Raw genomic sequence first — 26109 nt, 5'->3', positions numbered from 1 at the left:
TGACATAGACAAAGCTAATTGATGTAGGTAGCACAGTGCTTGTCAAAGTAGCAGTCTGAAGAGACTAGCCACAAGGTCACTTTGGAGGTAATTCAACAGAATAACTGTGATAATCACATCCACAACCTAAATCCCTGCATTTCATTTCAAGCCCTGGAGGTGATCAATAGAAGATAAGCTTGCTATTACCATGGTTATCTTGTTGATCTACATCCAAGACAAACACTCTAGGAGTTGCTTTTCTCCGTACCTTTAACTTGAAAATACCTGTCATTTAAAACCTGTAGCGTGGAGACACTGTCATAGAAAAACAGCACACCTTCAGCTGTGTGGCAGAGATAAAGATGAATTCGTAAATCCATACCAAATGTAAAAGTAGCCTACCACCAGTTTTTTTTAATGATGTCAGCAATCATGAAGACCATCTTTGTTTAAAGCTAAAATATGACGGCTTCTGTTAGGATTTTGGTTTTGACTGAGAGCTCTTCTTTGCCTAGAATTAAGCAGCAAACCAAATCCCAAATATATTATAACTAGCTTGAAAATACAAAATCAGTAAAATTTAGAAATTCAGATGATGGGAAGATAATCAAGAGTCTCCCTAGGCACCTGTCAGAATTCTGCAGCCTGTTCATGCATAATCTGAATATTTATCCATTCCATGGTTACTCGCCAGAGATTTGTTTTAAACCTTCTGTATTTTGTCTGAGTAGAGGATTTGTTCTCCCTCCCCCCTCCACACACACACATACACACTTCTTGACCCTGTATTTGACTATATTCCGACTGTCTCCAAAACACACGGGCAGGGGTGGTGAGGAAGAGAATAGGATTTTAAAAGCGTGGTTAATGACAGAATTATTGTAAAAATGTTAGAAAAGATATGTTCTGATGTCTGACCTTCCTGGAGTTCTAATCCCACACATGTAAGGAGATCAAAACGAATACAAGCACATTTTAAGGTTAGAGAACACCTTCTCTGATAAATTAGTCCCTTTGTAGATCTCAACATTGAATTAAAATAGAGCACTCAGGCATATTTCAGGCTAAACTGTTACATTTGCATTAAAGGTGCAGGACTCAGGCATTGACCAAGTTCATGCGGAGTCCAGAATGGTTTGCTCCGCCTTTACTGAGCTTCAAGGGAGTGTGTGTGGGGAGGGGGAGGGGCAGATCTCTCCGCTGTTCGTCTCAGTTTAGGTTAACGTCCTTCCCAGAGACCTAGCTGTGTGTCTGCCCCAGATATCTTGGCAAAGCCCGTGTTCAGAAGGCAGAGCAGATGTCCCTCATCCAGATTTTTATCACAGATGTCAGCCACTACTATCCAGATGGGTTTTATTTTCACTTGAATTTTGTTTTACTGTATAGTTTTATTTTTATATGCATTGTATTTTATTTAATATTTATATCTATATATATATTTAATTTTATGTTTGAACTGAGAGCTCCTCCCACTTGCTTGGCATTTTCACTTTACCACTTGAGTCAGGCATCCAGTCTGACATTTTGCTCATTAACTGAAGATAGAGACTCTTAAACTCTTCTGCCTGGGCTGGCTTCAAACCTCCATCTTCCTATCTCAGTCTTCTGAGTAGCCTGGATTACAGGGATGAGCCACCATCACTGGGCTAGCAAATCTTGATTCTGTCACATGTGCAAGTGTTACGTAAGTAACTTCCATAAGCCCACTAAAATGCTCTTGAAAACTGGCCTTAAATTTATTTCCCAAATAGCATACCATCTTTATCATTTTTGAATACAGTCTTGTAACAATGCATACTTGAGATGTTTCTGTGTGTTATTTTTTCTTTAACTAATGTATACAAGAGTTCACCCTTTAAATCTTTGCCAGTAATGGAAAGCCACTGTTTTCCTGATTCACATCGAAAGAAACAGGTCATTACTAAAATAAGAAAAGACAAAATATTTAACCATGAGCTGCTTGAAAGTATACATTGGAACTTGCTGCACCTATTTTACTAGAAGGCAAGAAATACATACTTTATTTTGTCCAAAAATAGGTAGAGGTGCCAGATGTTGGTGACTCACACCTGTAATCCTAGCTACTCAGGAGGCTGAGATCTGAGGATCATGGTTCAAAGCCACTTCTCCCAGGAAAGACTCTTATTTCCAATTAACCAGCAAAAAGAGAAGTAGAGCTGTGATCAAATGGTAGAGCAGTAGCCTTGAGCAATAAAGCTCAGAGACAGCAGCCAGGCCCTGAGTTCAAGTCCCAGGACCAGAACAATAACAACAACTACCAAAAGGTAGAAGTTATTATCTTAACAATCTTTATATCCATGCAAAATGTAAAGTGACCTTGACATAATTCATCTATATTTGTAAACTTTTGACTATATACACATGTATCTAATGCACATATATATGTGTATATATATATGTATGTGTGTATATATATATATAGATATATATAGATATATATAGTAGCAGTCAAGAATTATCTCCAGTGTGGCTCATGGGTGGGATGTGAACTCTGAGGGAAAGTAGAAGTGTTTCCTATATCAACTCTCTGGAGAACCAAGGAGGCCATTGCTTGTAAGAACCATGGTAATCAAATACAGGATATAAATGGTTCCTCCGTGTGAAAATCCGCTACTTTCAACAACCCAGAAGTGAATAAATATGGTACTTTTGTTGGGGTATTAATTATCTTTTGAACTCTTACTCAGTTCTTTGAACTTACCTTATCTTTGCTAATTATGCTCCTGATGGAAAAACTTCATACATGTTCAACATGACTTGGAAATGCATGCACTTTATCATCAAGCAGATAACAAGAAGAGCTACTAATATTTCCTAGGTGCCAAGCACCAGGCTTCTCACTTAACATAGATTATTATTACAGTCACCAAAATCACTGTGAAGTTGGTACTGCTATTATCCCTGGTAATACTTATCTCCTTGGATAAAATCATTTAGCTTGTGCAAGGTCACAGAGACACTAAGTTGAGGAAATGAGATTTAAACTGGAATGGTCAGACTGTAATCCTTTACCCTGAATCATGATTTAAGACAAGCTTTCTAGTATTCTTTTGTATCTCCATAGCAGGTCCCAGCTCTGCCACAAAGCGTGTCTGAAGCCTTAGGATGGCTCCTCCCAATCCTAGATGGATTGGCAGCTGAGACACCCATCTATAACCAAAGACCTCCTGCTGGAATTGTATTCTATAAATATTATATTTTTTTTGGGGTCCGGTCGAGGGGCCTGAACTCTGGGCCTGGGCGCTGTCCCTCAGCTCTTCAGCTCAAGGCTAGCGCTCTACCACTTGAGCCACAGCACCACTTCCGGCTTTTTTCTTTTTACTTATGTGGTGCTGAGGAATCGAACCCAGGGCCTCAGGCATGCAAGGCAAGCGCTTTACCACTGAGCCAACTTCCCAGCCCCATGTATTCTATAAATATTATCTAAGTTCTTTTCTTCTCTCTTTGCCCTGTGGAACAAAGGGAACACATTCTCATAGGCCAAAGCACCTGCTATGAAGGAATACTTAATAAACTGAAATAGTTGGGAGTCTGTCAAAACTTGCACATCTACCTATTGGCCTCTAAATTCTCTGACTTCTAGTTTTCTCTCCACATCGATGGAGCGTGGTCATAATCAAAAGATTTTTAAAGTTGTGGTAAACTTTCAACTCCCAATGAACCTGAAACATACAGTTAGGTCATTTTTAGCTTCCTTGCTTAAATCATAATTATGGTAAATCCTCTTTTTAATATTTTTATTTGCCTTAGGCTTTTCTTATATCACCAGAAAAGCTATGAATGACCCAGAAAATTTTAAAATAGTATAATATGAACCATCAGTGTGTGTGTGTGTGTGTGTGTGTGTGTGTGTGTGTCACAGTAACAGGAAAAATGGCTGAAAATTTATCTATTATAAAGGATCAGAAAAAACTGGGAATCAGGATTCCTGGGTTGAAGTCTTATTCCTACTACTGTTGACCTCAAAGCAAGCAAGTCACTAACCTGAAGGTCACCTTCAGTCAAAGTACAACAGGAGTTTCTGGAACTCAAAATTCCTCTGATTGGGCAAGATTCAAAGTGATAGAAATGCAAATGAAATGTAAATTAAGATCTCCTCCTTCACAATTCTGAGTGCTTCAGCCAAGCCTTCCACATGCTATGGGGACAGCTTCCTGTCTCCTGCTGGGCTAAGAGTATAAAGGGTTTTCTATCATGAACTAAACAGCACCCAGACTAAGGTCTGAGGAAAAAGATACTTTCTGAAGAGTGACAGGGTTATCTGGGTGGCTCAAGCAAAGCTCGGAAGAGATCGAAACCCTTTATTATGCTAGGAAGCCATATCCATATCTGAATCACCAGGGCAGCTCTTTAAAAACAAATCACCCACGTCCTTGTTTAAACAATGTTTGCTAAAAATAGTACTTGAGTCATGGGTTTTTAATTTGTTAGCACAGGGCTTCTAGACATGAATTTCAACTCTATAGAGAGTTGAAAGAAATTTAATTAAAGGACTGAAGATAACATTAGTTACAATACTATAATAGATACAATGGCTGTAATTCTCAAAATTGTATTGGATGATTCTGAAATGAGATAGCCTTTCAATCATATTCGTTACGAACAGTTCTCCCAGAATTATTAATCGTATTATGTTGGCTGTGATGAATTAATTTAGCAACAGAGTGATATCTGCACGTACTAATATAAATGACGCCATATCTATCGATGACATTATTAGAAATGAGGACACATAGATGAACCCGTGAGTTCTTTGGGTAAACCATTACCTTTTACTATCAAGTTTCCAGTACTGCTGGCAGTTCCAAAATGGTTAGTGGCTACACAGGTATAACTTCCGGCGTCTGATTTAGTCACATTAATGATTCTGAGGTTTCCGTCTTCAGAAATGGTAATTCTGCAATCAAAGAAAATAAACTCAAAAGGATGAACTTTATCTCATGTGAGTTTTCGGAAATTATTTCTGTCATTCTGTCATCTTTCAAACTAGGGCTCATGGCTGAATCACTTGACTGCCACATCTTTATTTAAGCTCTTTGTCTTCATTTGCATAAACCTTATTGGGATGTGGAAAATTCCACATTTGTTGAATGATGCCAATACTTGCCTTGTTAAAAACAGTCTCAATATGTGATTACCCCCCCCACCCCCCCCACACACACACGACCAGTCATAACCATTTCTCTTTGGTAAGCTCTAACTACATTACAATAAGAGAAAGCTTGTAGATCATCATTAGTTGTTAAAGTGCTAATGAGAACTTAGGGAAAAGTCCCTTGATTGACTATGCTTTGTCATTGAAAGTACTTTTTCTAGATGAGAGTCTTAAATTAAATGAGGAATTATTAGGCACATTCATTTCTGAACTATGTCAGCCAATACATTTTTAACGAGATACAAACACTGAACTTAAAAAGAAAAAAAGCTAAAATATTGCACAACTTGTGACTTTGGCAGAATAGCAAATGTGACAGTATATCTTAGGCCCTAAAATTAGTGGCAAACATCTATTTCCTGCTGGGAAGGAAGTACTTTCTTTGAGAGGTACAAGAAGTAGAAAAGGAAGGATTTTAGAAGAACCTATTTCAACATGACTAGGAAGAGAGGGGTAGAAAATTACATAGATGAATAAGACAGATAGCTTAGTTAGAGCTAGGAGACGATGCTTTAAAAACAACAACAGCCCGGCGCCGGTGGCTCACGCCTGTAATCCTAGCTACTCAGGAGGCTGTGATCTGAGGATCATGGTTCAAAGCCAGCCCAGGCAGAAAAGTCGGTGAGACTCTTATCTGCAATTAACCACTAGAAAACCGGAAGTGGTGCTGTGGCTCAAGCAGTAGAGCACTTGCCTTAAGTTGAAGAGCACAGAGATAGCCCCCAAGCCCAGAGTTCAAACCCCATGACTGACAAAAACAAAACAAAACAAAACAAACAAAGCAAGTAAGGATGTGGTAGAATGCTTGCCTTATAAAGCCACATATATAGGAAAAAAACAGAAGTGGTGCTGTGGCTCACGTGAAAGAGTGTTAACCTTGAGCAAAAGCAGCACAGGAATAGTGCCCAGGCCCTGAGTTCAAGTCCCAGGACTGGCAAAGAGAAAAAAAGTAAGTGAACACATTATTTTCTGACATGTGTACTTATTTTATATACTGAAATGTCTCAAAGCTACATTTCTTTGTGTGTTTATGTGTCAGAGAAAGGGAGAGAGAGAAAGAGAGAGGGAGGAGGGGGGGAGAATGAGGCAGGTAGTACTGGAGCTTGAACTCAGTGCTAGGCCCTTAGTTTTTTCACTCAGGACTAGCATTCTACCACTTGAGCCACACAGCTCTACTTCTGGGTTTTTGGTGGCTCAAAAGTCTCTTGGACTTTCCTGTCTGGTCTGGCTTTGAACTGTGATCCTCAGATCTCAGTCTCCTGAATAGCTAGGATTATAGGCATGCGCCCTTGGTGCCTGGCTTGTGACTACATTTTAAAGTGTCCTTTTTGCTCCATCTCCTCTTAGTTTTCCATTTTAGGTGATGACCTGTAGCTTTTAGCTTGATATTAGAATTTACATTCATCCTAATGCTCATGAATAGTGATAGAACTGGATAAGAATTGAAAATGTCAATCCAGTCTCTCATTTAGAATAGGTTAGTCCTGACCTACTGGGATTTTTTTTTAAATACTAATAAGCTCAGAGAAAAGTCAAAGATGATAAAGCAGTAAGTAATAAAAATAAAGTTTTGGCATGCAACTTAATTCTCCTAATTCACAGCATGTTAAATTACCTACAATTTAAGGAAGCAGGTGTTTCCACATTGTCATTAGAGAGTTCAGATGCATACAAGACAGTATCACATCTGAAATTATGAGATAAACTGAATTTACCTTCTTCCTGTGTTGTGTGAAGCTTTGGGTTATACTCAGTGAAGAGCTGACCTTGTCAGTTCTATAAATCAAAACTAGTCTGGGGACAGGGGATCTTTAAAAATGCTGATCTTTTCTTTTTGGGGGCTTTGGTAACAGATGACAAAAGCTGCCAACTCCACAATATTCTATCACCCGAAAGAGGAAGTTTATCCCAAGATGGTGGCCTCTGATTTTTGTGACCAGCCAGCTCTGTATGGAAGTTCAACCACTGGAGAGGGAACAGGACATCCTTGCTTGCATTTGAGTCCCTCTGAAATATTTCCACTATAAATTAAATTCCTTTTGATTAGGTTGAAACCCACTTTTTTTTCCTGCAAAGGATAGACACTATCCTCGCAACCAAGAAATGAAAAAAAAAGTTTCAAACTGTTACATTTTACATAATTTTCAACGTTGGTAGATCAGTGATAACATAGTTCACTTAAAAGTATGTGTGATTTAAAATATACTGAAAAGCATTGTGGACGGTGGCTTATGTCTGTAATCCTAGCTATATAGAAGGCTTAGGTAAGAGGATCATAGTCCAAGCCTGCTCCTGGACAAAAAAAAATGCTCATTAAATAATAACTAAAGCAAAATTGGTCTAGAGATATAACTTAAGTGATAGAGGGTCTGATTAGCAATTGTAAGGCCTTGAGTTGAAACCTCAGTACTACCACACACACACACACACACACACACACACACACACACAAACAGAGTTATAATTAGTTTCCCCTGATTTTTATACATGATAGGTTCCTGAACACATGTCCTAAAGTTAAAAGCCTAAAAGCAAAACAATAGATTCACATGCTCCAAGGAAGGCTAGCATCCCTGAAGAGCTAAAATATAACAAAATACCAAATCTACAAGTGTTGCCATATCTCACAAATTGGCAGGAAGGTGGAACTATGAGAGGAGGCCACTAGTGATGCCCGAGAAGGTGGCTAGTTGAAACAGGAATCACCAACCAGGGGTCTCTCGTACCATACAACGTACCCTCCATCCTCAAGCCAGAGCAAAGACTGCCTAAACTCAAGTACGTTTGCTTTGTTCTGCACCTTATAGTCAGTCTCTTATTGAGAGATTCATGTAACAACCCCTTTTCTGGCTAATTACAACAGATGGAATAAAGGGGAAGACTGGTAACATGCCCCTTCGGGGCAGCAATGGGCTGAAGGAAAGAAGCCCTCTGCAGCAGATGAACTCCCGTTAAGTTGCTACCTGGTTCCTGTGTACCTCTAAGCCGATGCCATGTGCTGAGGACACGGCAGGGATTGGGGCAGCCTGAAGGTAAGGTAGCCATCCGTGCCCCCTCCACCCTTTCCAGCCTTCCTCCCTCTCCAAACACACTACACAGAGAGAACGCAGCAATAGAGCAGAAAGGGAATTGGCTGCCAGAGCACAATACCACAAGAGCCTCTCCTCTCACACATTGGCAGATGCAAAGACAGAAATCAAAGGAGAGGCAAGGGTGGTTGCAGAAAGCTGCTCTGGGGAGACACTGTCCCCTACCTCTTCTTTGCTTGCTTCTGGTGGCTTCTGGCCACCTGTGCTATCCCTTGTCTTGTAGAGACATTGCTCTATGCTGTCTCCAAGATAGTATGGTGCTCTGTCTGCATGTTCTTTACATCCTCATACTTTCACAAGTGCTTGTTCTCAAATTTCTCGCCCATTAGGACAACATGGGTCACTGGGTCACATTAAGCCTGTGTGCCCTCCTCTCAGTTTGCTCATCTCTGCAAAAACAATACACAAAACCTATTTCCACATGGCGTTATATTTCTAGGTTCTGTGTGAAGAAGAAATTTTGGGAGGGGAGACAATATTTAACTCACAATTGGTATCAAGACATGACTAGAAGTTTTGGTCCTAGGTAAACAACTGCTTTCCAAACTCCCTTTGTGGACTTCAGAGAATGACTGGGAAAGGGCAGGACTGGGAGAGGGTGTGGCTTGTAGAGGGTGGGGCCAGGGGAGGGTGGGGTCAGGGGAGGGTGGGGCTTAGAGAGGCGTGGCTGGGAAAGGTGTCTGCGGCTATGGGCTGGACCCAGCACCACCTTCCATCCTCACTGCTAGCTCCCTTCCCTAGCTGTACAAAGTGCAGCTCTTTCCCCCAACAGCAGCTAAGGAGGTCTTCGAAAGGATTCTCTTCTTGTAACACATTATCAATCAAATACAGAGTCAAATCTGATGATGCATAAGGCCCAACAGGATAAAAACAGAATCAAGATTTGCTCAAGATTAAGTCATTCTTTAACTCAGTTTATCTGTTGGATTCAACTGGATTTCTGATTCTGTCCATTTTTTTTTGTTACTCTGGGTAATTATGTGCTTATTTTGATATCAAAGTTATAGCCAGAATTATAGGAGGCTTAGACCCCAATGGAACTCTATGATTTTCTGAGCTATTATGCCCAAGGCTGAAGTGTTTCTAAGGATGGTAGTGACCTTGCCTGTTCTTGAGGTCACAGCAATATAGTATAGTTTTAGAATACAGTACTCAGGACACAGTAAAACTATCAAAGGAATGGCAATGAAGAGACAGAGAGAAGACAAGAATGTCCAAACTACCAAGAGAGGACTACCTATATGGATTTTGAAAGGGCCTTCCTCAGCCATGTGCCTCCAGGAAATTAGAAGAGCTAGGCAGATTAACAAACCTTGGAATGCTCCGGATTTACTTGACAGTAATATCCAAACTTTTCTCTGAAGTGGGGGCAGAGGGGGGAAGAGAACTTGTTTTGGTTTGAATTACCTAGCTATCTAATCTAATTTTAATGTTTAACAGGCATTTGCTCAAGATTACAAGTTAAATTATTTCAGAAGATATACTGTTCCAGGTGTCAATGGCTTATGCTATAACCCTAGCTACTGAGGAGATAGTTCAAAACCATCCTGTGCAGACAAATCTGTAAGACTCTTAACTCCATTTAACCACCAAAAAGCCTGAAGTGGAGCTGTGGCTCAAGTGGTAGAGCATTAGTCTTGAGCAAAAAATCTAAGGGACCGAATCTAGGCCCTGAGTTCAAGCTCTAGTACTGGCATAAAAAATAAATGAATAGATAAAATATCTTGAGGTTCTCAGTGTGATAGGAGGGAGTGAAATATCCTGATTTTTAGAACAGAGGATTGTTTTGTGATAATGTGCAATTTATGAAGAAGTCAGTTGAGAGTCCCAGAAGATAGTCTTGCTGCCATCTTCAGGAAAAAATAAGATATCTCAGATTTTAAATTTCAACACAGGACATCAGGAAGAGACCTCCATGGAGGGCAATTTCAAGTAAACCTGTCATTGATCTTTCTGTGTAGGCTGTGAGGCAGTGAGAGACATCACTATTGAACAGGTACCCTGGTGACAAAGTTCTCTTCGAGATAATTTGCTTTCTGTCGTAAGACCTGGGTTTAATAAACCAGTGAACAACCCATGCGCTCCATCCATCTGAAGAACAACTGGTCGTCTTGACCCATCTGCCCTTGCCTGCAGCACTGCTCTGGAGAGAAGATGAACTTGTGTTTGTTTAATCTGCTGTGATGCAGGTCCAACTTTCTCTGAACAATACTTTCAAAGCCCTAGAAAATAACCTGGAAAAAAAAAAACTAACTATCTAGGACCAGCTGAGAATTAGAAAACTCAGAGTTAATTATAATGATTCTTCAGGGTCACATACAATAGTTACAGAAACTACTTTAACTGGGCGGGTGAAACTTTGCTCTTTTATTTGTTCACATGGTAAGCATATAACACTAAAAATGGCATGTCTCCGGAGGAAGGAAATAAGAAAAAAGACATATTTGGACATGCTTTAGACTACGATTTATTTCTTCCATGGTTGTGTTTAATTTATGCACAATGCTGTGTCTTCATTAAAACAAGATTTAGAATTCCTTTCTTCTGAGAACTTATGACCTGAGATAATTTCAACATAAATCTACCAGACGTGGTGAACATAAATGAAGAGAGAGGGAGAAAGGTAATACATTTTATTGTTTATATTTCCTTGTGCTTTTGTTAAAACGTCATAATAAGTAACATTACTTTTATCATCAGAGCAGCTTATTAAAATAAATGCACTCTGGCAGTTTCATATAACAATCTCTTAGGATCCTGGAATAGATTGTAAAAGAATCGTTTTATAACCTAGTGCAGGTGTGTTTTGAGGAGCACTATTATCCCAGTTTTTTGTTTGTTTTTTGTTTTTGCCAGTCATGGGGCCTGAATTCTGGGCTTGGGCGCTGTCCCTCAGCTCTTCAGCTCAAGGCAAGTGCTCTACCACTTGAGCCACAGTGCCACTTCTAGTTTTCTGGTAGTTTATTGGAGATAAGAGTCCCATGGACTTTTCTGCCTAGGCTAGCTTTGAAGCATGATCTTCAGATCTCAGTCTTCTGAGTAGCTAGGATTACAGGCATAAGATATTCAGAGAAGTAAATGAAGGCATCCAAGGTCAATGTAGTTAATAGGAGATGAGAAGAAATCTGAAGGTCAAGTTTCACTTACAAGTCTATATTCTTTCTACTATGGCATGTGAGTATGGGAGAGAGTATAGGAATTCAGTTTATTTATTTATTTATTTATTTTGGGTCCGGTTGTGGGGCCTGAAGTCTGGGCCTGGGCGCTGTCCCTCAGCTCTTCAGCTCAAGGCTTGCGCTCTACCACTTGAGCCACAGCGCCACTTCCGGCTTTTTTCGTTTTTTGCTTATGTGGTGCTGAGGAATTGAACCCAGGGCCTCAGACATGCAAGGCAAGCGCTCCACCACTGAGCCATCTTCCCAGCCCAGAATTCAGTTTAGACAAGAAGAGACCACATTGAAGAGATTGTCTTCAAACTTGCCATTAGATCTTTGGCTATAATTAAATAGTATATATTTATAATTTTTTTCTAATTTTACTTGTCAAAATTGCTTTTACTAAAATTAAAAATGTTTCCTGTAATAGGCCTGAATGCACACATAAAGAATGTATAAAAATTAATTAGAATTTGGAATCACCAAAGTTCATTAACCCCTAAGTAACTACTGCGCCTAGAAGACAGTATTAATTATTAATTAGGAAGGGAGCCGCCCCCATAGATGGATTGTGTAATTTAGCTATTAGAGAGAGAGTTTCTACAAACACAAATCTTGATATTGGTAATGTTAGGGGAAAAAGGTTTAATTGTATTGTGTTCCCAATTCTCAACCTTTTGTTAATTTAAGAATGGGGCCTTGTTTGCTTTTTTGTGCCATTTCTTTATAACATTATAATGGTTTCCAGAGATGAGATGAAGGTCATGCACAAATTATGATAGATCACCACTGTCAAAGTCCAGTTTAAAAAAAAAAAGAGATCTTGGCTTTCAGCTGGGTACTGGTGGCTCACACCTGCCATCCTAGCTATTCAGAAGTCCAAGATCTGAGGATTGTGGGTCAAAGCCAGCCCGAGCAGGAAAGGCTCTGACTCTTATCTCTAATAAACTACCAAAAAGTCAGAAGTGGAGCTGTGGCTCAAGTGGTAGAGCATTAGTGCCCATGCCCTGAATTCAAGCCCCAAGACTGGCACACACACACACACACACACACACACACACACACAATAAGTAAATAAATAGCTCTAAACTACCAAAAAGTCAGAAGTGGAGCTGTAGCTCAAGTGGTAGAGCATTAACCTACAGCAAAAAAAGTCAGGGATAGTGCCCATGCCCTGAATTCAAGCCCCAAGACTGGCATACACACACACACACACACACACACACACACACACACACACAATAAGTAAGTAAATAGCTCTACTTTTCCTTTTCCCCCTGTACATCAGCTGAACTTACTATCTTTGCCCCTGCAGAAAACACAGAGAGTCAGGACCATATTATTGGTCACACAATAAGGTTTTTCTCACCTCCTTGGCCAACTTACAGTTTCTACCATATTTGTTCAAGGAAGCTTGAATCTTTGCATCCCTATTTGCTTGACACAAAACTTTGGAAAGACTATTAATCTCCTTGGGCTCTAGTTTGTCATCTCGTAAGATTTTTGACAAGGTCAAATGTGAGCAAAATCTATGAAAACTTTTATAACTCTTGTTGTGTGTATCAACTAATAAATGGTAGCTAAAATATAGTTTGTGTAATTACCTTTAGAATCATTACCATAACCCTCACTCAATGTTTTCATCAAATGGCTTAAAGCTCAAAATTAATTGAGTGAAGGAAACCTTATCATTCTGTGACTGATGGGAATCACTCTCCACCCACTAAAAGTAGTGGTAGCCCTAAAAAATGCATATGATGAAAATTTACCTAAACAGTTATAGTCTACCTAGGTATCATTGGCCATAAGGATTCTAGGCCCACAGTAAGACATCTGCTTTGGATTCTCAGAAGGAGTATACCTAATGTCTGTGTACAAGGTCATCTAGCTGCTTGGACAAGTACACAGTTTTTACTTTGTGAACATAGATCTATTTCAACCATGCTTCCCGGGTCAAGTTCCTTTTACAACATTCTGACTATCAACATGTGTTGGTCAGGTCTGGTTCCTGCCAATTTCTTTTTTTTTTTACACTTTAAATTTATTTTTTCCTGCCAATTTCTGACTTCCCAAGGTTGTCCAGTCCACCAACCTGCTATTTCTCTCACACACTGCCTCAACACAGCATCACGTCATCTAGCTCAAGAATTTTCAGAAATCAAGTCTTAGGTGTTACACTTTTCTCTGCCCCCTTATATCATCACAACAGGAACCTCATAAATATATCAGTTGTTGGATTAAAATTCATTTACTCTGCAGCAGTAGTACTCACTAGACACTATGTTGGAAATGAACTATACCATTTGTGGTTGGGTATGGGAGGGAAAAATTGGGAGACAGAGAGGTGAGGGAAGGGGTGACATTGTCTAAAAAGAAATAGACTCGTTGCCTGACTTACATAACTATAACCCTCTGATCATCACCTTGTAATAGTAAAAACTAAACATTTTAAAAAATTCATTTACTCTTAAACAATATCAAAGAAGCTGGTGATACTTCTTGGTATTAGAACCTTGATTTCTAGTGTGTGTGTGTGTGTGTGTGTGTGTGTGTGTGTGTGTGTGTGTGTGCGCGCGCGGGCCATACTAGGGCTTGAACTCAGGGCCTGGGTGTTGTCCTTTTCACTCAGGACTAGCACTTTACTACTTGAGCCACAGATCCACTTCCAGTTTTTATCTGCTTAGTTGAAGACAAGAGTCTCTGAGATTTGTATGGCTGGGCTGGCTTTGAATCATGATCTTAGATCTCATCTCCCAAGTAGTTAGGATTATAAGTGTTAGCCACCAGCCCTCATCTTTCCTTCCTTTCTTCCTTCCTTCCTTCCTTCCTTCCTTCCTTCCTTCCTTCCTTCCTTCCTTCCTTCCTTCCTTCCTTCCTTCCTTCCTTCCTTCCTTCCTCTTGCTTGTTTGCTTTCTTGCTTTTTTAAGATGGGTAAGTTGAGGTCATTTCTAGGAGTATGAAACAAATTGTAACATTCTCCTCCCCAAAATGTAATTATGCCTATTATTTTCAAGAGCTTATGGCTTTCCTAAACCTCTAATTTTTTAAGAATAGGGAATCATTGTCTTAGAATCAGAGGGACATTATGCAGATTTTTAGCCATAAAGGTATATAAGCAATATTTACTGTGCTCAATAAAGCTCAATCAAGGATTCACTGTGCTTCCTAGGGAAATATTTTTATGTGTTCAGTGCCTTCATGTCTATTCTGCACAAGAGCAATTTCCACAATCAACCCAAGTCCTGGCAACAATTTTCTCTCAACTGTAATGCTCAACTACGTTTCCCTAGATGGCAAAGAAAATGAATTCTTTTTCAAGGAAGTCTTTTTCTTTGCAGACAAACCATCTAAAAAGAACAGTGAAGCCACACAGGTAATGGGCTCCCATAAATAATTAGCATGACAGAGCATTTAAAGACTGGATAGACTTAATAGTCTGATCTGCAAGGATCTTTTTCCTAATTCTAAGTGGAAGTTGGTGACAAGAAAAGTGAAGAGTTAAGAACGGAGAAAAAAGCTCTTATTATTAAAAGTATCTTGGTGAAGGGGTAGAAGACAGTAATTTAGTTATGCCAATGACAAAGGGAGTTTGATTGGGTTGTGAGTAAGAGAGCAAGAATGAGAGAGAGAGCAAGAGATTGTGTGTGTGTGTGTGTGTGAGAGAGAGAGAGAGAGAGAGAGAGAGAGAGAATGAGTTTAGCCTCAAATTAAGAAATACAATAATTAACATTTATAAGGAATGGTGATACATGAAACATTGATGTGAATAGCAAATTCTTTTTTAAAATTAGGTAACCTGAATACTAAGTAATTGAAGGATATTCTCTTTGTAGTGGTCAAATAGCAGAGAGAGACAAAGTTGAAATGAATATAAAACATCAGGAGGTCTGTATAATTAATCAGCAATCCTACAAAATATGCTATAAATTGGAGCTCTAATTATACCATGGTGCTTAAAAAATGGGAAACTGGACATTTCATATAAGTGTTCGGGTTTATTTCTTAGCATCTGTCTCTAGCATAATGTAAAGTGCACTGTAGAAAATGTAGCTGGGAAATTTAATGCTTTTGTTGTGGCTATTCACAAACTAATTGCCACATTTTTACAAAGTCTTAATAGTCACATTGCAGTGAAATATCAGAAAAAAGTATCACGTCATTCTTGAAAGTGTGTTTCAAAGAAGAAAACCTTAAAAGTCACTAGGAAATAAAATTTGTATGGATCTAAAATTTTCCAGGATCCATAATGTACTTATAAAATTAAGCAGAAATTTTACTTTAAAACATATTGTTCCTTTGCAACTTTCAATGCTAGTACTTTCCATAAACTATATTCTTTTTTTTTTTTTTTGTCAGTCGTGGGCCTGAATGCTGGGCCTGGGCGCTGTCCCTCAGCTCTTCAGCTCAAGGTTAGCACTCTACCACTTAAGCCACAGCACCACTTCTGGCTTTTCCTGTTTATGTGGTGCTGAGGAATCGAACCCAGGGCCTCATGCATGTGAGGCAAGTACTCCACCATTGAGCCACCTTCCCAACCCTATAAACTATATTCTTTGAGGAATTCATTGATAAATTCTTTATAAGTTATTTATAAAGAATTCAAATTTTTGCTTAGTGTTTTTGTGTGTTACATTAAAGGTGTTTATAGTTTGGAAAACTATTTTTTTTTTTTTTTGGTCCAGTCGTGGGGCCTGAACTCTGGGCCTGGGCGCTGTCCCTCAGCTCTTCAGCTCAAGGCTAGCGCTCTACCACTTGAGCCACAGCGCCACTTCCGGCTTTTTTCTTTTTGCTTATGTGGTGCTAAGGAATAGAACCCAGGGCCTCAGACATGCAAGGCAAGCGCTCTACCACTGAGCCTCCTTCCCAGCCCCTGGAAAACTATTTTAATAAGAATTACAAAGTACTAGATCCTTTTGACAACTTATGTTAAACCATTGAATTGATTTCACCAATTTTTGCATTCCCACATACTTGTAGCTATTATCTGACCTTTAAGGTGAGCCTTCCATTATTAATTTGTGGGGTTATGGGGTGTGTGTGTGTGTGTGTGTGTGTGTGTGTGTGTGTGTGTGTGTGTGTGTGTGTGTGTGTGTGTGTGTGTGTGTGTGTGTGTGTGTGTGTGTGTGTGTAGGTCCTCGGCAGTGTCCTTAATCTTTTTAGCTTAGGACTTGAGCCACAGCTCTACTTTGCCTTTTTTGGTGCTTAATTGGAGGTAAGAGTCTCATAGACTTTCCTGCCTTGGCTGGCTTTGAACCATGATCCTAAGTTATTGGCTTTCTGGGTAGTTAGGATTACAGGTGTGAACCACTGGGCCTGGCTCCATGATTAGCTTTTAAGAATTTTAATTATCATTCTTATTTGTGTAGCCCTTTCCAAACAATAAAATAAACACCAAGTCTTTTGTTGTTTGTCTGGTCTATGGTTTAGACTGTCCATAAACAAGGCAGGTTTTTCCTGAGCACTTCCTACATATACAGATTGCTCTGTGACAAAGTATCCTATGAAGTAACCAAAAGGAAAGAAGCAACATCACTCCAAATACATCTTTCCTTTGGGGTGAACATCTGCTGTTACCTCCTTACCACCGATTCCTCTGTCCAGTAATAAGAAAGGTAATGTCTGTTTCCTTACTCTCTGACCATACTGCCAGTACAGTGTGTTCATGTAATTCAGGTACATCCAATGGGAGACTGTATCATGCTCTTGGTCACACTGATTAGTTACAGGATGGGCATGTGATCCAGTCTTGGCCAATCAGAGTAAATAGGTACAAGCCTAAGGGGTGACTGTACAATGGACTAGGAAAGAGGTTATGTGCTTTTTGCTGGAATTACTACTTGCCTGAGAATGAAACCAATAGAAATAAAGACTTCTACCTTAAGGACCAAAACATGGAATTGTAAGATTTAAGAACCAAGAGCTTCCCCTTGAAGAATGACCAAAAAAAAAAAAAAAGTTCAGCTAGGTACTGTGGCTCATACCTGGAATCCTAGCTACTGAAGAGGCTGAGATCTGAGGATCATGGTTCAAAGCCAGCCTGGGCCAGAAAGTCCATGAGACTCTTAGCTCCAATTAACCAACAGAAAACCAGAAATGGCGCTGTGGCTCAAGTGGTAGAGCACTAGCCTTGAGCTGAGAAGCTGAGGGACAGCACCCAGGCCCAGAGTTCAAGACCCACAACCAACCAAAAAAAAAAAAAAAGAAAGAAAAGAGAGAGAGACAATGATGATAGTTGTAAGGCTATAAATTTTGCTAAAGATTGAGTTAAAATGGGTGTCTAGCTATGTGAGTTATAATTCAATAAATTTGTTATATGTGTTAATGTAAGCATGGAACAAACATGTGAATCAATCAAATGAGCAGAGTACCCAGAAAAATGAGTTAGGCCAATTATACCTGACTCCCTCTTCTTCTGCCTCCTCCTTATGCTATGAACCCATGCATTATGGTCCTCTTCCCCTCTGTATTTAAGATGTATGCCAGACCCCAATTAACGTAGGCTCCATGGTTTCCGTCATTTGTAATTAGTACATGTCTAGGATAGTTCTAGCAGAGGATCACAATAGCTCAGTAGCTATGTGCACATGACCACATAAAATGATGCTAACTGCAATGAACTCCAAGAGATGGAAACAAGAGTTTGTTCCATTTTTTAGTGTACTTTTTCCAGTTATTTCTTTTTTCTTTCATTTTTTCCCCTTTGGTTTATTCCCTCTGGTCACTGTTTTGGATTTCAGAACCTCCCCCCACCTTGTCTTTTTTTTCTTAATGTTTTTTATTGTAAAAATACTGTACAGAGGGGTTACAGATGTTATATGAGTAAGGTGATGAGCACATTTCTTATCAAGCATTGTTGCCTCCTAACAACCCTTTCTTCCTTCCCACCTCCCCAATTTCCCCCTCCCCAAGTTGTTTTCAACTTAGTGTCTTGTTCATCTCATTGTTACAATGGGCCAACCTGTATCCTTATTTAAACATTTTGTTTTTTCCCTTTCCCTCCCCAAATTAGAAAAATGTATATAAAAATGTATATATGCAGGGCACCGGAATCAAATACAATGAAAACAGGGTTATACCTTGGGGGAAGAACATACAAAAGAAACAAAAAAATCACATAGTATAAGTATATTTAAAAACAACAGCAACAAAAATAATACCTCTTGTGTCCCTATCTTGGGGTTCACTTCACTTAGCATCATCTTATAAGGTCATATGTATATAGCTTTTGACCTTTTCTGCTTGTCCTAGACAAATACTAGTTATTGCAAATAAGGGAAACCATGTGACCTATGTTTCTTTGGGCCTGGCTTACTTCACTTAATGTAATTCTTTCCAAGTCTTTCCATTTCCTAACAAATGACGCGGTGTCATTCTTTCTGATGGAGGGATAGAATTCCATTGTGTGTGTGTGTGTGTGTGTGTGTGTGTGTGAGTGTGTGTGTGTGCATATATATATATATATATATATATATATATATATATATATACATATATATATATCACATTTTCTTGATCTATTCATCTACTGAGGGGCATCTGGGTTGGTTCCATATCTTAGCTATGGTAAATAATGCTGCAATAAACATAGTTGTGCTGGTAGCTTTAGTTAGTATGGTCTTGTTTGTGAACATTTGGGTAAATGCACAAAAGTGGGATTGCTGGGTCATAGGGGAGCTCTATGTGGAGTCTTTTGAGGAACCTCCATACTGCTTCCCAAAGTGGTTGAACAAGTTTACACTCCCATCAACAATGCAGTAAGGTTCCCTTCTGTCCACATCCCCTCCAGCATCTGTTGTTATTAGAGTTCTTGGTTATAGCCATTCTAACTGGGGTGAGGTGGAATCCTAATGTTGTTTTGATTTGCATTTCTTTTATGGCTAGAGAAGTTGAGCATTTCTTCCCCAAGTCAGATAAACTTATAAGTTTATCTATAATGTATATAAGTTTATCTGACTTGGGGAAGGGAAGGGGAATCGCAGAAATGGTGGGACAAAGTTGTGAACCAATGCCACAGAGACCCTCACTAGACACTATGTTGAAAGTGAACTTTACAACTTGGAGGAAGGGGAGGGGGGAAGAAGAGGGAGAAAATGAGGGGGGGTAACACTGTTCAAAAGGGGAAACAAAGGAGGAGGCAACAATGCTTCATAAGAAATGTACTCATTACCTTGCTCATGTGATTGTAACTCCTCTGTGTACGGTATTTTCACAATAATAAAAAAACTTATTAAAACTCATTACTTATGTAACTGTAACCCCTCTGTACATCACCTGTTTACAATACAGAAAAACAGATCTGCTATAGTAATGAGTCTGAGAGGCCGTAATCTAGTTCATTCCGTGGAGACAACGGTAACCTCCTCTTGTGAAAGTGACCAGTGAATGCCAGTGATCTCAATTATGCCTGACATCTGTTTCGCTACTCTTTGATCACATGTGTGTCTGAACTCATAGCTTTGTACTCTTAATTGGCTTTTCTGTTCAAGACTAGCACTCTACCACTTGAGCCACATTTCTGCTTCTGGTTTCTTGCTGAATAATTAGAGATAAGAGGCTCACAGAGTTTTCTTTCCTTGGGTTGGTTTCAACGTGAGATTCTTAGATGCTTTCCTAGGATTACAGGTGTGAGCTACCTGTGTTGGTCTAGAAAATTTGTTTTTCTTCTGCTTTGGATTAGAATCATTCAGAGTTCCAGCTTCTTCATCTTGAGTGCTATTTTATTTTCAAGACCATTCAGGCAACACTTATTTGCACAGAGGAAGTCTGTTCAAGTTCATTCACCAAATCAGGAAAATTCCCCATATCATTGCCAATGAAATAAGGATAGTGAGTCGAATTGACATCATCTTGGCCACATGGTGGATGACAGGAAATGGGGTTTAAATGGTGCCATCCTATCTTCATGGTGGAGGAAGGTGAAGTGCCTGAATTCCTAGAGGAATGGGTGGGAACTTGGACAATAGGTTACTGGACCTGCCAGTCTTGGGTTTTGAACTCTCAACTCCCAGTGACCTTGACCCTTGCCTATTTATTGTATTTAGGCCTGGTCCAGCTGAAGGTGCCATAACACCATGCCTCATGCCTTCTGGCTCCCCTGCAGTCACCATGGCTCTCTTCAGCTCTCCCTCCCAGTTGATCTCCTTTGTTGGAGTTCCTTTTCTGCTCTTTCTTTCCTCTGCTACTCCCATGGCTTAGTTTTCTAATAGGGTTAAGTGTATTCAAGGGGATGCAGGTCTTTGGGACAGGAGTCCACTTTCAGTCTCTAGCTAAACAAAGGAGGAGGCTGCAATGCTTGGTAAGAAATGTATGCATTATCCTGCCCATGTAATTGTAACCCCTCTGTGCAGTATGTTCTCAAATAAAATAAAATAAAATTAAAAAAAAAAAAAAGACTCCCAATTTGACCTTTCAAAATGTGTTTTCTCTGTATCTTGTGACTGAATTCCTGTAGAGCACCATGTTTGCCTTACTTTGCCCATGAATCAACAAGAATCGGGGAAATCACTCCTTGCACATTTATTTTGGCCCTTCTACACTTTTTCCTTAGTGCTAAGGCATGTCTTTAGCTGTTTGGGAACACATTCTAAAGCAGAACATGATAAATTCTGATATATATTTTACTTCTGAGGAGTGAGGTGTGTGTGTGTGGAGGGGGGTAGGAGGGAAGAAGCTCATTGTAATCAACTTCCAAGAAACTTAAAAAAGTGGTTTTCTTGTGAGGAGAAATATGTACATGCCCACAGATTCTGTACGCAGTTCAGCTGCTGACAAACCATTTTTGGAACTGTTTTTCAGATTAGCACAGGAAAACAGCAAATGCAATCTCAGCTTGTTTGTTCCAGCTGATACCATCTGAACAGCAGCCCAAAGGCAGAGGCTTTGGAGATAAGGCAGATTCCCTGGCTTTCAAATGGAAATGGTCTGGGTTCAAAGGCAGCTGACCCCCTTGTTTTAACTGACTGAACAGGAAGCACAAAAGGCAGCAGAGCTTTGTAACTTCGGTTTTAAGAGAAATCAAAATCATTGTCATGTTTTTTTAATAAGTTGCCATGAAATAGGCATTTGGAAAACAAAATATCATTCTAGATTTAGACTTTTTTTTTTAACCAGGATCAGTGGAGCTCCCTGATTCCTCACACATTCCTCACAGCTAAGGTGTACAGTTTCCTCCTCTGAAGGATTGGACTTAGGGTGTTCTGGCTTGAACAGTTCATGAGTATGTCCATAGTCAATAGAGCCCCAAACTCACAAATCTTAGAAAAGGAAAACAAAAAAAATTGGCTGACTTTACTCCTAGACCAATCAGTAACCAGGTAATTACATGCACAAATTTAAAATTACACCACTGGAGACTAATTCTAAGGAAAAAAAAAAAGTTTTATGCGGTCCTAGGAAAAAAAGGAAGGGAGCCAAAGTTAGTGTTGATGCAGAGCGATCTAAAGCAAAGGAAGAGTTAATTATTAATGCCCTCAAGGAGTATGGATTTGTTATCTCTGCCTACTAAAGAATTAAAAGGCAGGGAAGTGTTTAAGGTAAACAGAGTAAGTTTATTTGGAAGTGAAAGGAAAGCCTTGAAAAGAGATTAGCTAGACTCACCTTCTAGAGTCCAGAGAGAGGCCCCAAAAAGAGTCCAACAGAGACCTCTGGGAGGGGGCTTACCATAGAGCCAGGCCCCTCCCATCTCCCTTCCCTTGGGCTTTGGGCTGATTGTTTGATGGCTTGCAAATGTGCCATCCCATCTCTTTTCAGTGGTTGAGCCATCACCAAGGTGAAGAAGAAAGCATTATGGGAAGAAGAAGCACTGGAGCAGGAGCCTGAGGGACCATGGGAACACAGTGTCGCTATGGGCCCTGTGTTATGTTCACCACATTTTATCCCTGTCTACCTATAAGTTCCCTTCCCCCCCTCCCCCCACAAGTAAGTAAAAATAGCAAGCAGGTGAGTTAATTCCAGATAGAGAAAAATACGGACTTGGTAGGAAGAAAACATGGCCTAGATAAGCAGAGCAGATGAGTTTTTCAAGTTTCACGTAACTTTACCCTTGGTCTGTTACAATGAGATGATGTTAACCAGGTCGCACTGATATATAGATGGCATCCAGAATGTGGTAGCAGCGGATGGCACCATTGTACTTAGGGCAAAGTGGCAACCACAGCTACAGGAGTCATCGCCATCCAGCTGAGATTCTGAAAAGTCCCTTGAAAGACATTTAAGAAAATTTGAGGGGCTGGGAAGGTGGCTCAGTGGTAGAGCGTTTGCCTTGTATGCCTGAGGCCCTGGGTTCGATTCCTCAGCACCACATAAGCAAATAGAAAAAAGCCGGAAGTGGCGCTGTGGTTCAAGTGGTAGAGTGCTAGCCTTGAGCTGAAGAGCTGAAGGACAGCGCCCAGGCCCAGAGTTTAGGCCCCACGACTGGACCCCCCCCCCAAAAAAAAGAAAATTTGATCCCTCCACCCCCACCTCCCCAGCCCCCAATGTTGGCCAAAATTCTCAAATCTCTGGATCTTAAAGATAACTTCTAGGCTGATGATCGCCTACCTAGCATGTGTTCCCTCTTCAACATACAATTACGTTCCATCCAAGTTGTCTCATAAATTTCCCTCAAGCAAAGCTCACTTAACTCATCCCATGCTCTTTTGCCATAAACACTTCCCTGAACAGAACCTTTCATGGTGAATTATATCCCATAGGGAATTGGTTTTTTATTATTTTTAAAAGTTTATCCGTAGATAGGATCTTTTAGAACTGGGCGGTAAGCCAGCCCCTCCAGTATAGCACACAGGAAATCCAAACTCTTTCCTAGAAAAGTGCCTAACATTAAAAGACAGCCACTCTCCTATCTCCAAGTTCATCTAAGTCCATCAGCCACCAGGTGAGAGGGCTGTTGAAAAAGGAAGAGCAGGTGTACGTGTACAGTATTCGTGGACATCATGCGAATTATGGGAACAAGGGAGAGAGGACCAAAGCCTTCTCATGAAGATGAAGCAGTGTTGCTCAGCATTAGCTTTTCAAAAAGTATTGTTCTGGACTATTCTGTATCCATTTTCCTTTTTTAATAGCGCCCACAAATCCACTCCCCCATTTCCCTAGTTCTTACCAAAAGGACTTAGGCAATGGCTTCCTCTTGGAACCGCATGACAAAAGATCTGGAAGGAAGCTGGAATTCAACTCCACAGGGGCAGCTTAATCAAAGTGCTCCTTAAGTAGAAATAGCCTTTGCATTTCCTGTTTCCTAGCTCCAGAAAGCCACCTTTTACTTTTCCAACCTGCTTCTTCCAGGGATTTCTTTTAAAGCCCCTCACATCCTTCCAATAAAACGCACATGTGCTTGAGGTAGCTGGAATTATATCTGCTAATTGTATGTAAAGAACGTTGACACATTTAGCCTGCTAAACAAAGGACTTGGGTGAAGTTGGGAGAAGAAAACTGCTATCTTCTCCCATTTGGAACTTGGACAGAAAGGAGCTTAAAACCCAATTATGAAAGACTCCATCTATGGCTACACATCTTAATACACAAAAATGTCCTAAGTGGTACAATTTCTCGTGAGGGTTTCTATTCGTGGATGTGTCTAGCAGAAGAGCATTTGACAAGCTGGGATTTTCCTGGAGGGAGTTCAAGACAAGAATCAGATGGGCTTGGCATAAATGATTTTTGCAATCCAAATCTTTAGTAATTCTTAGGGTCCTGATGACATCTTTCATAGAACTTAAACCTTCAGATGTAATTGTCTTTGACATGTCCTCTCAAGCTTGCTTTCCTCAAGCTTACATAGAAGGCACAGGTCAGGGATTTTTTTTTAAATTATTTTTAAAATCAGGAGTGCTACTAAAAGCTCAGATACTGTCCTGCTGTGTTTCTCAAAGGTTATTTTGTGCAGAGGACTTTGATTCCATTCTCAGAGAATAATGCAGTGTATAAAATACAGTACCCTTTAATGTGGGTTTGAGAGTAATAATAACCTTTGTTTCCCCTGACACAAGCAGCCTCTCTGTTCAGTCTCTCTGCTCAGAAGTATGATGACCATTTTCTAATGACAAGGTGGTTGGGTTCAGAGCTAGGTCTGTCACTGCCAGCAGGAATTTGGTAACATTTGGTATGGTAAGCATTGAGACCCACTCAAAGTATTTTAATTTTTTATGTACAGGATGCTCTTATCAGCTGTCATTTTCTCAATGGGTATAGTACTAAGGTTGCTAAAAATCTACTCTATAAGACACTAATATATAAGTTAAGATATGATTAAATACCCCTTATATGAGGATCAGGTAGCTACCAATGCATAACAAACAACCTCCACAATCAGTTACTTAAACCAGTAACTGAATTGTTGAATTAACTGAATGAAACAGCTCAGGTGTGCATGATCAAGTACACTCTTGGCTGGAATGACTGAGGTGACAGGTGTCTCCTCCTCATTCAGCAGCCTTAAAAAATATTCTTTTCTGTCTGGTCTTGACAAGATTTTAAAATCAGTAGTGGATGAGTTCCAATATGAAAGCAGAATGTGAAGTATATATTTTTATTGTAAAGGTGATGTACAGAGGGTTGCAGTTACATAAGTAAGGAAATGAGTATAATTCTTGTGGAACATTGTTACCCCCTCCCTCAATTTCTCCCAGTATCCCTCTCTCTAACTCTCCTCCCTCCCCAAGTTGTAAAGTTCATTTCTAACATAGTGTCTTGTGATTATTCACCTTTTGTCCTTTGCACCATTTTGATAGTCCCCTTCCCATCCCCAAATCAGATAGAAAATACAAAAGATATCAAAGGGGGAAAATGAAAGCAAAAAGAAATAATTGCATACAGCACACTAAGAAAAAAAAAAAAACGAAAAACCACGTTTCTATAATTTGGAGTTCATTTCTATTGGCATCATTTTATAAGGTCAAATGTACATAGCTATTGAGCTATGATTGAGTTATTGATCCTCTGCTAGAACTATCCTAGACATAGGCTAATTATTACAAATGAGGGAAACCAGGTAGCCCATGAAGTGTTTTCTAGCATCAATTTTGCTAACATATCACTGGCCAAGGAATATCACATGGTAAAGCTCAAAGACAAAGTGTGAAGGCAATGCCAAATAGTATGGCTAAAGGCAGGCAGGGAAAATAGGAACCGAGCCAGTGGCTCATGCCTGTATTCCTAGCTGCTGATCTCAGGATTATGATTAAAGCTAGCCAGGCAGACAAATCTCAGAGCTGATTACCTCTAAGTAACCAACAAACAGGTGGGTATGACTCAAATGGTAGAGTGTTAGGCTTTGAGCAAAGAAGCCAAGCCAGACTGTAAGTCCCAGAATGAGTTCAAGCCCAGTACTGGCATACCCACACACAAAAATAGGAGTTGATTGCTTAAAGGCCAAGGGTCCCTGATTCCAGCATCAATGAATTTTCTCCCTCTTTGCTCCCCTCATTGTTTTTAGTTCTTTTACTTTCACAGGATCCACAGATCTGGTAGAGAAAAAATTCTCCTTAAAGGAACACTTTAAAAGACAAAATGGCCCATGGGTAGCTGTCACTTAACAAACACAAAAGGGACAAATGACAAGAGAGCTGGGTGGGTTGTGTGTGAAGATGCTCATTTATTATTATGGTCATGATTATTAGCATGACAGCTGACATGTAATTGAGCCTTACTATTTGTTGGATCTGGTCTCATTTTTGCAAGGCAGGTGCTCTACCACTGAGCCACACCATCAGCT

At 39.9% G+C, this 26109-nt stretch overlaps 1 protein-coding gene across 1 annotated transcript in view; it reads right to left on the bottom strand.

Annotated features, from left to right (window-relative positions):
- LOC122108041 (contactin-4) overlaps positions 1-26109 on the bottom strand; it is a 397297-nt gene that overhangs the window by 48525 nt on the left and 322663 nt on the right. Inside the window, exon 11 of the mRNA XM_042680009.1 lies at positions 4773-4900. Within this exon, the coding sequence (XP_042535943.1) occupies positions 4773-4900 (128 nt within the window). The remainder of the gene's footprint in view (positions 1-4772; positions 4901-26109) is intronic.

The sequence above is a fragment of the Dipodomys spectabilis genome, unplaced genomic scaffold (genome assembly GCF_019054845.1).
Source record: "Dipodomys spectabilis isolate Male_0828 unplaced genomic scaffold, ASM1905484v1 ptg000054l, whole genome shotgun sequence".
In the NCBI taxonomy this organism is placed as follows: domain Eukaryota; kingdom Metazoa; phylum Chordata; class Mammalia; order Rodentia; family Heteromyidae; genus Dipodomys; species Dipodomys spectabilis.
Note: the sequence above shows the minus strand (reverse complement) of the source record. Positions and strands in the feature narration are given on the sequence as shown.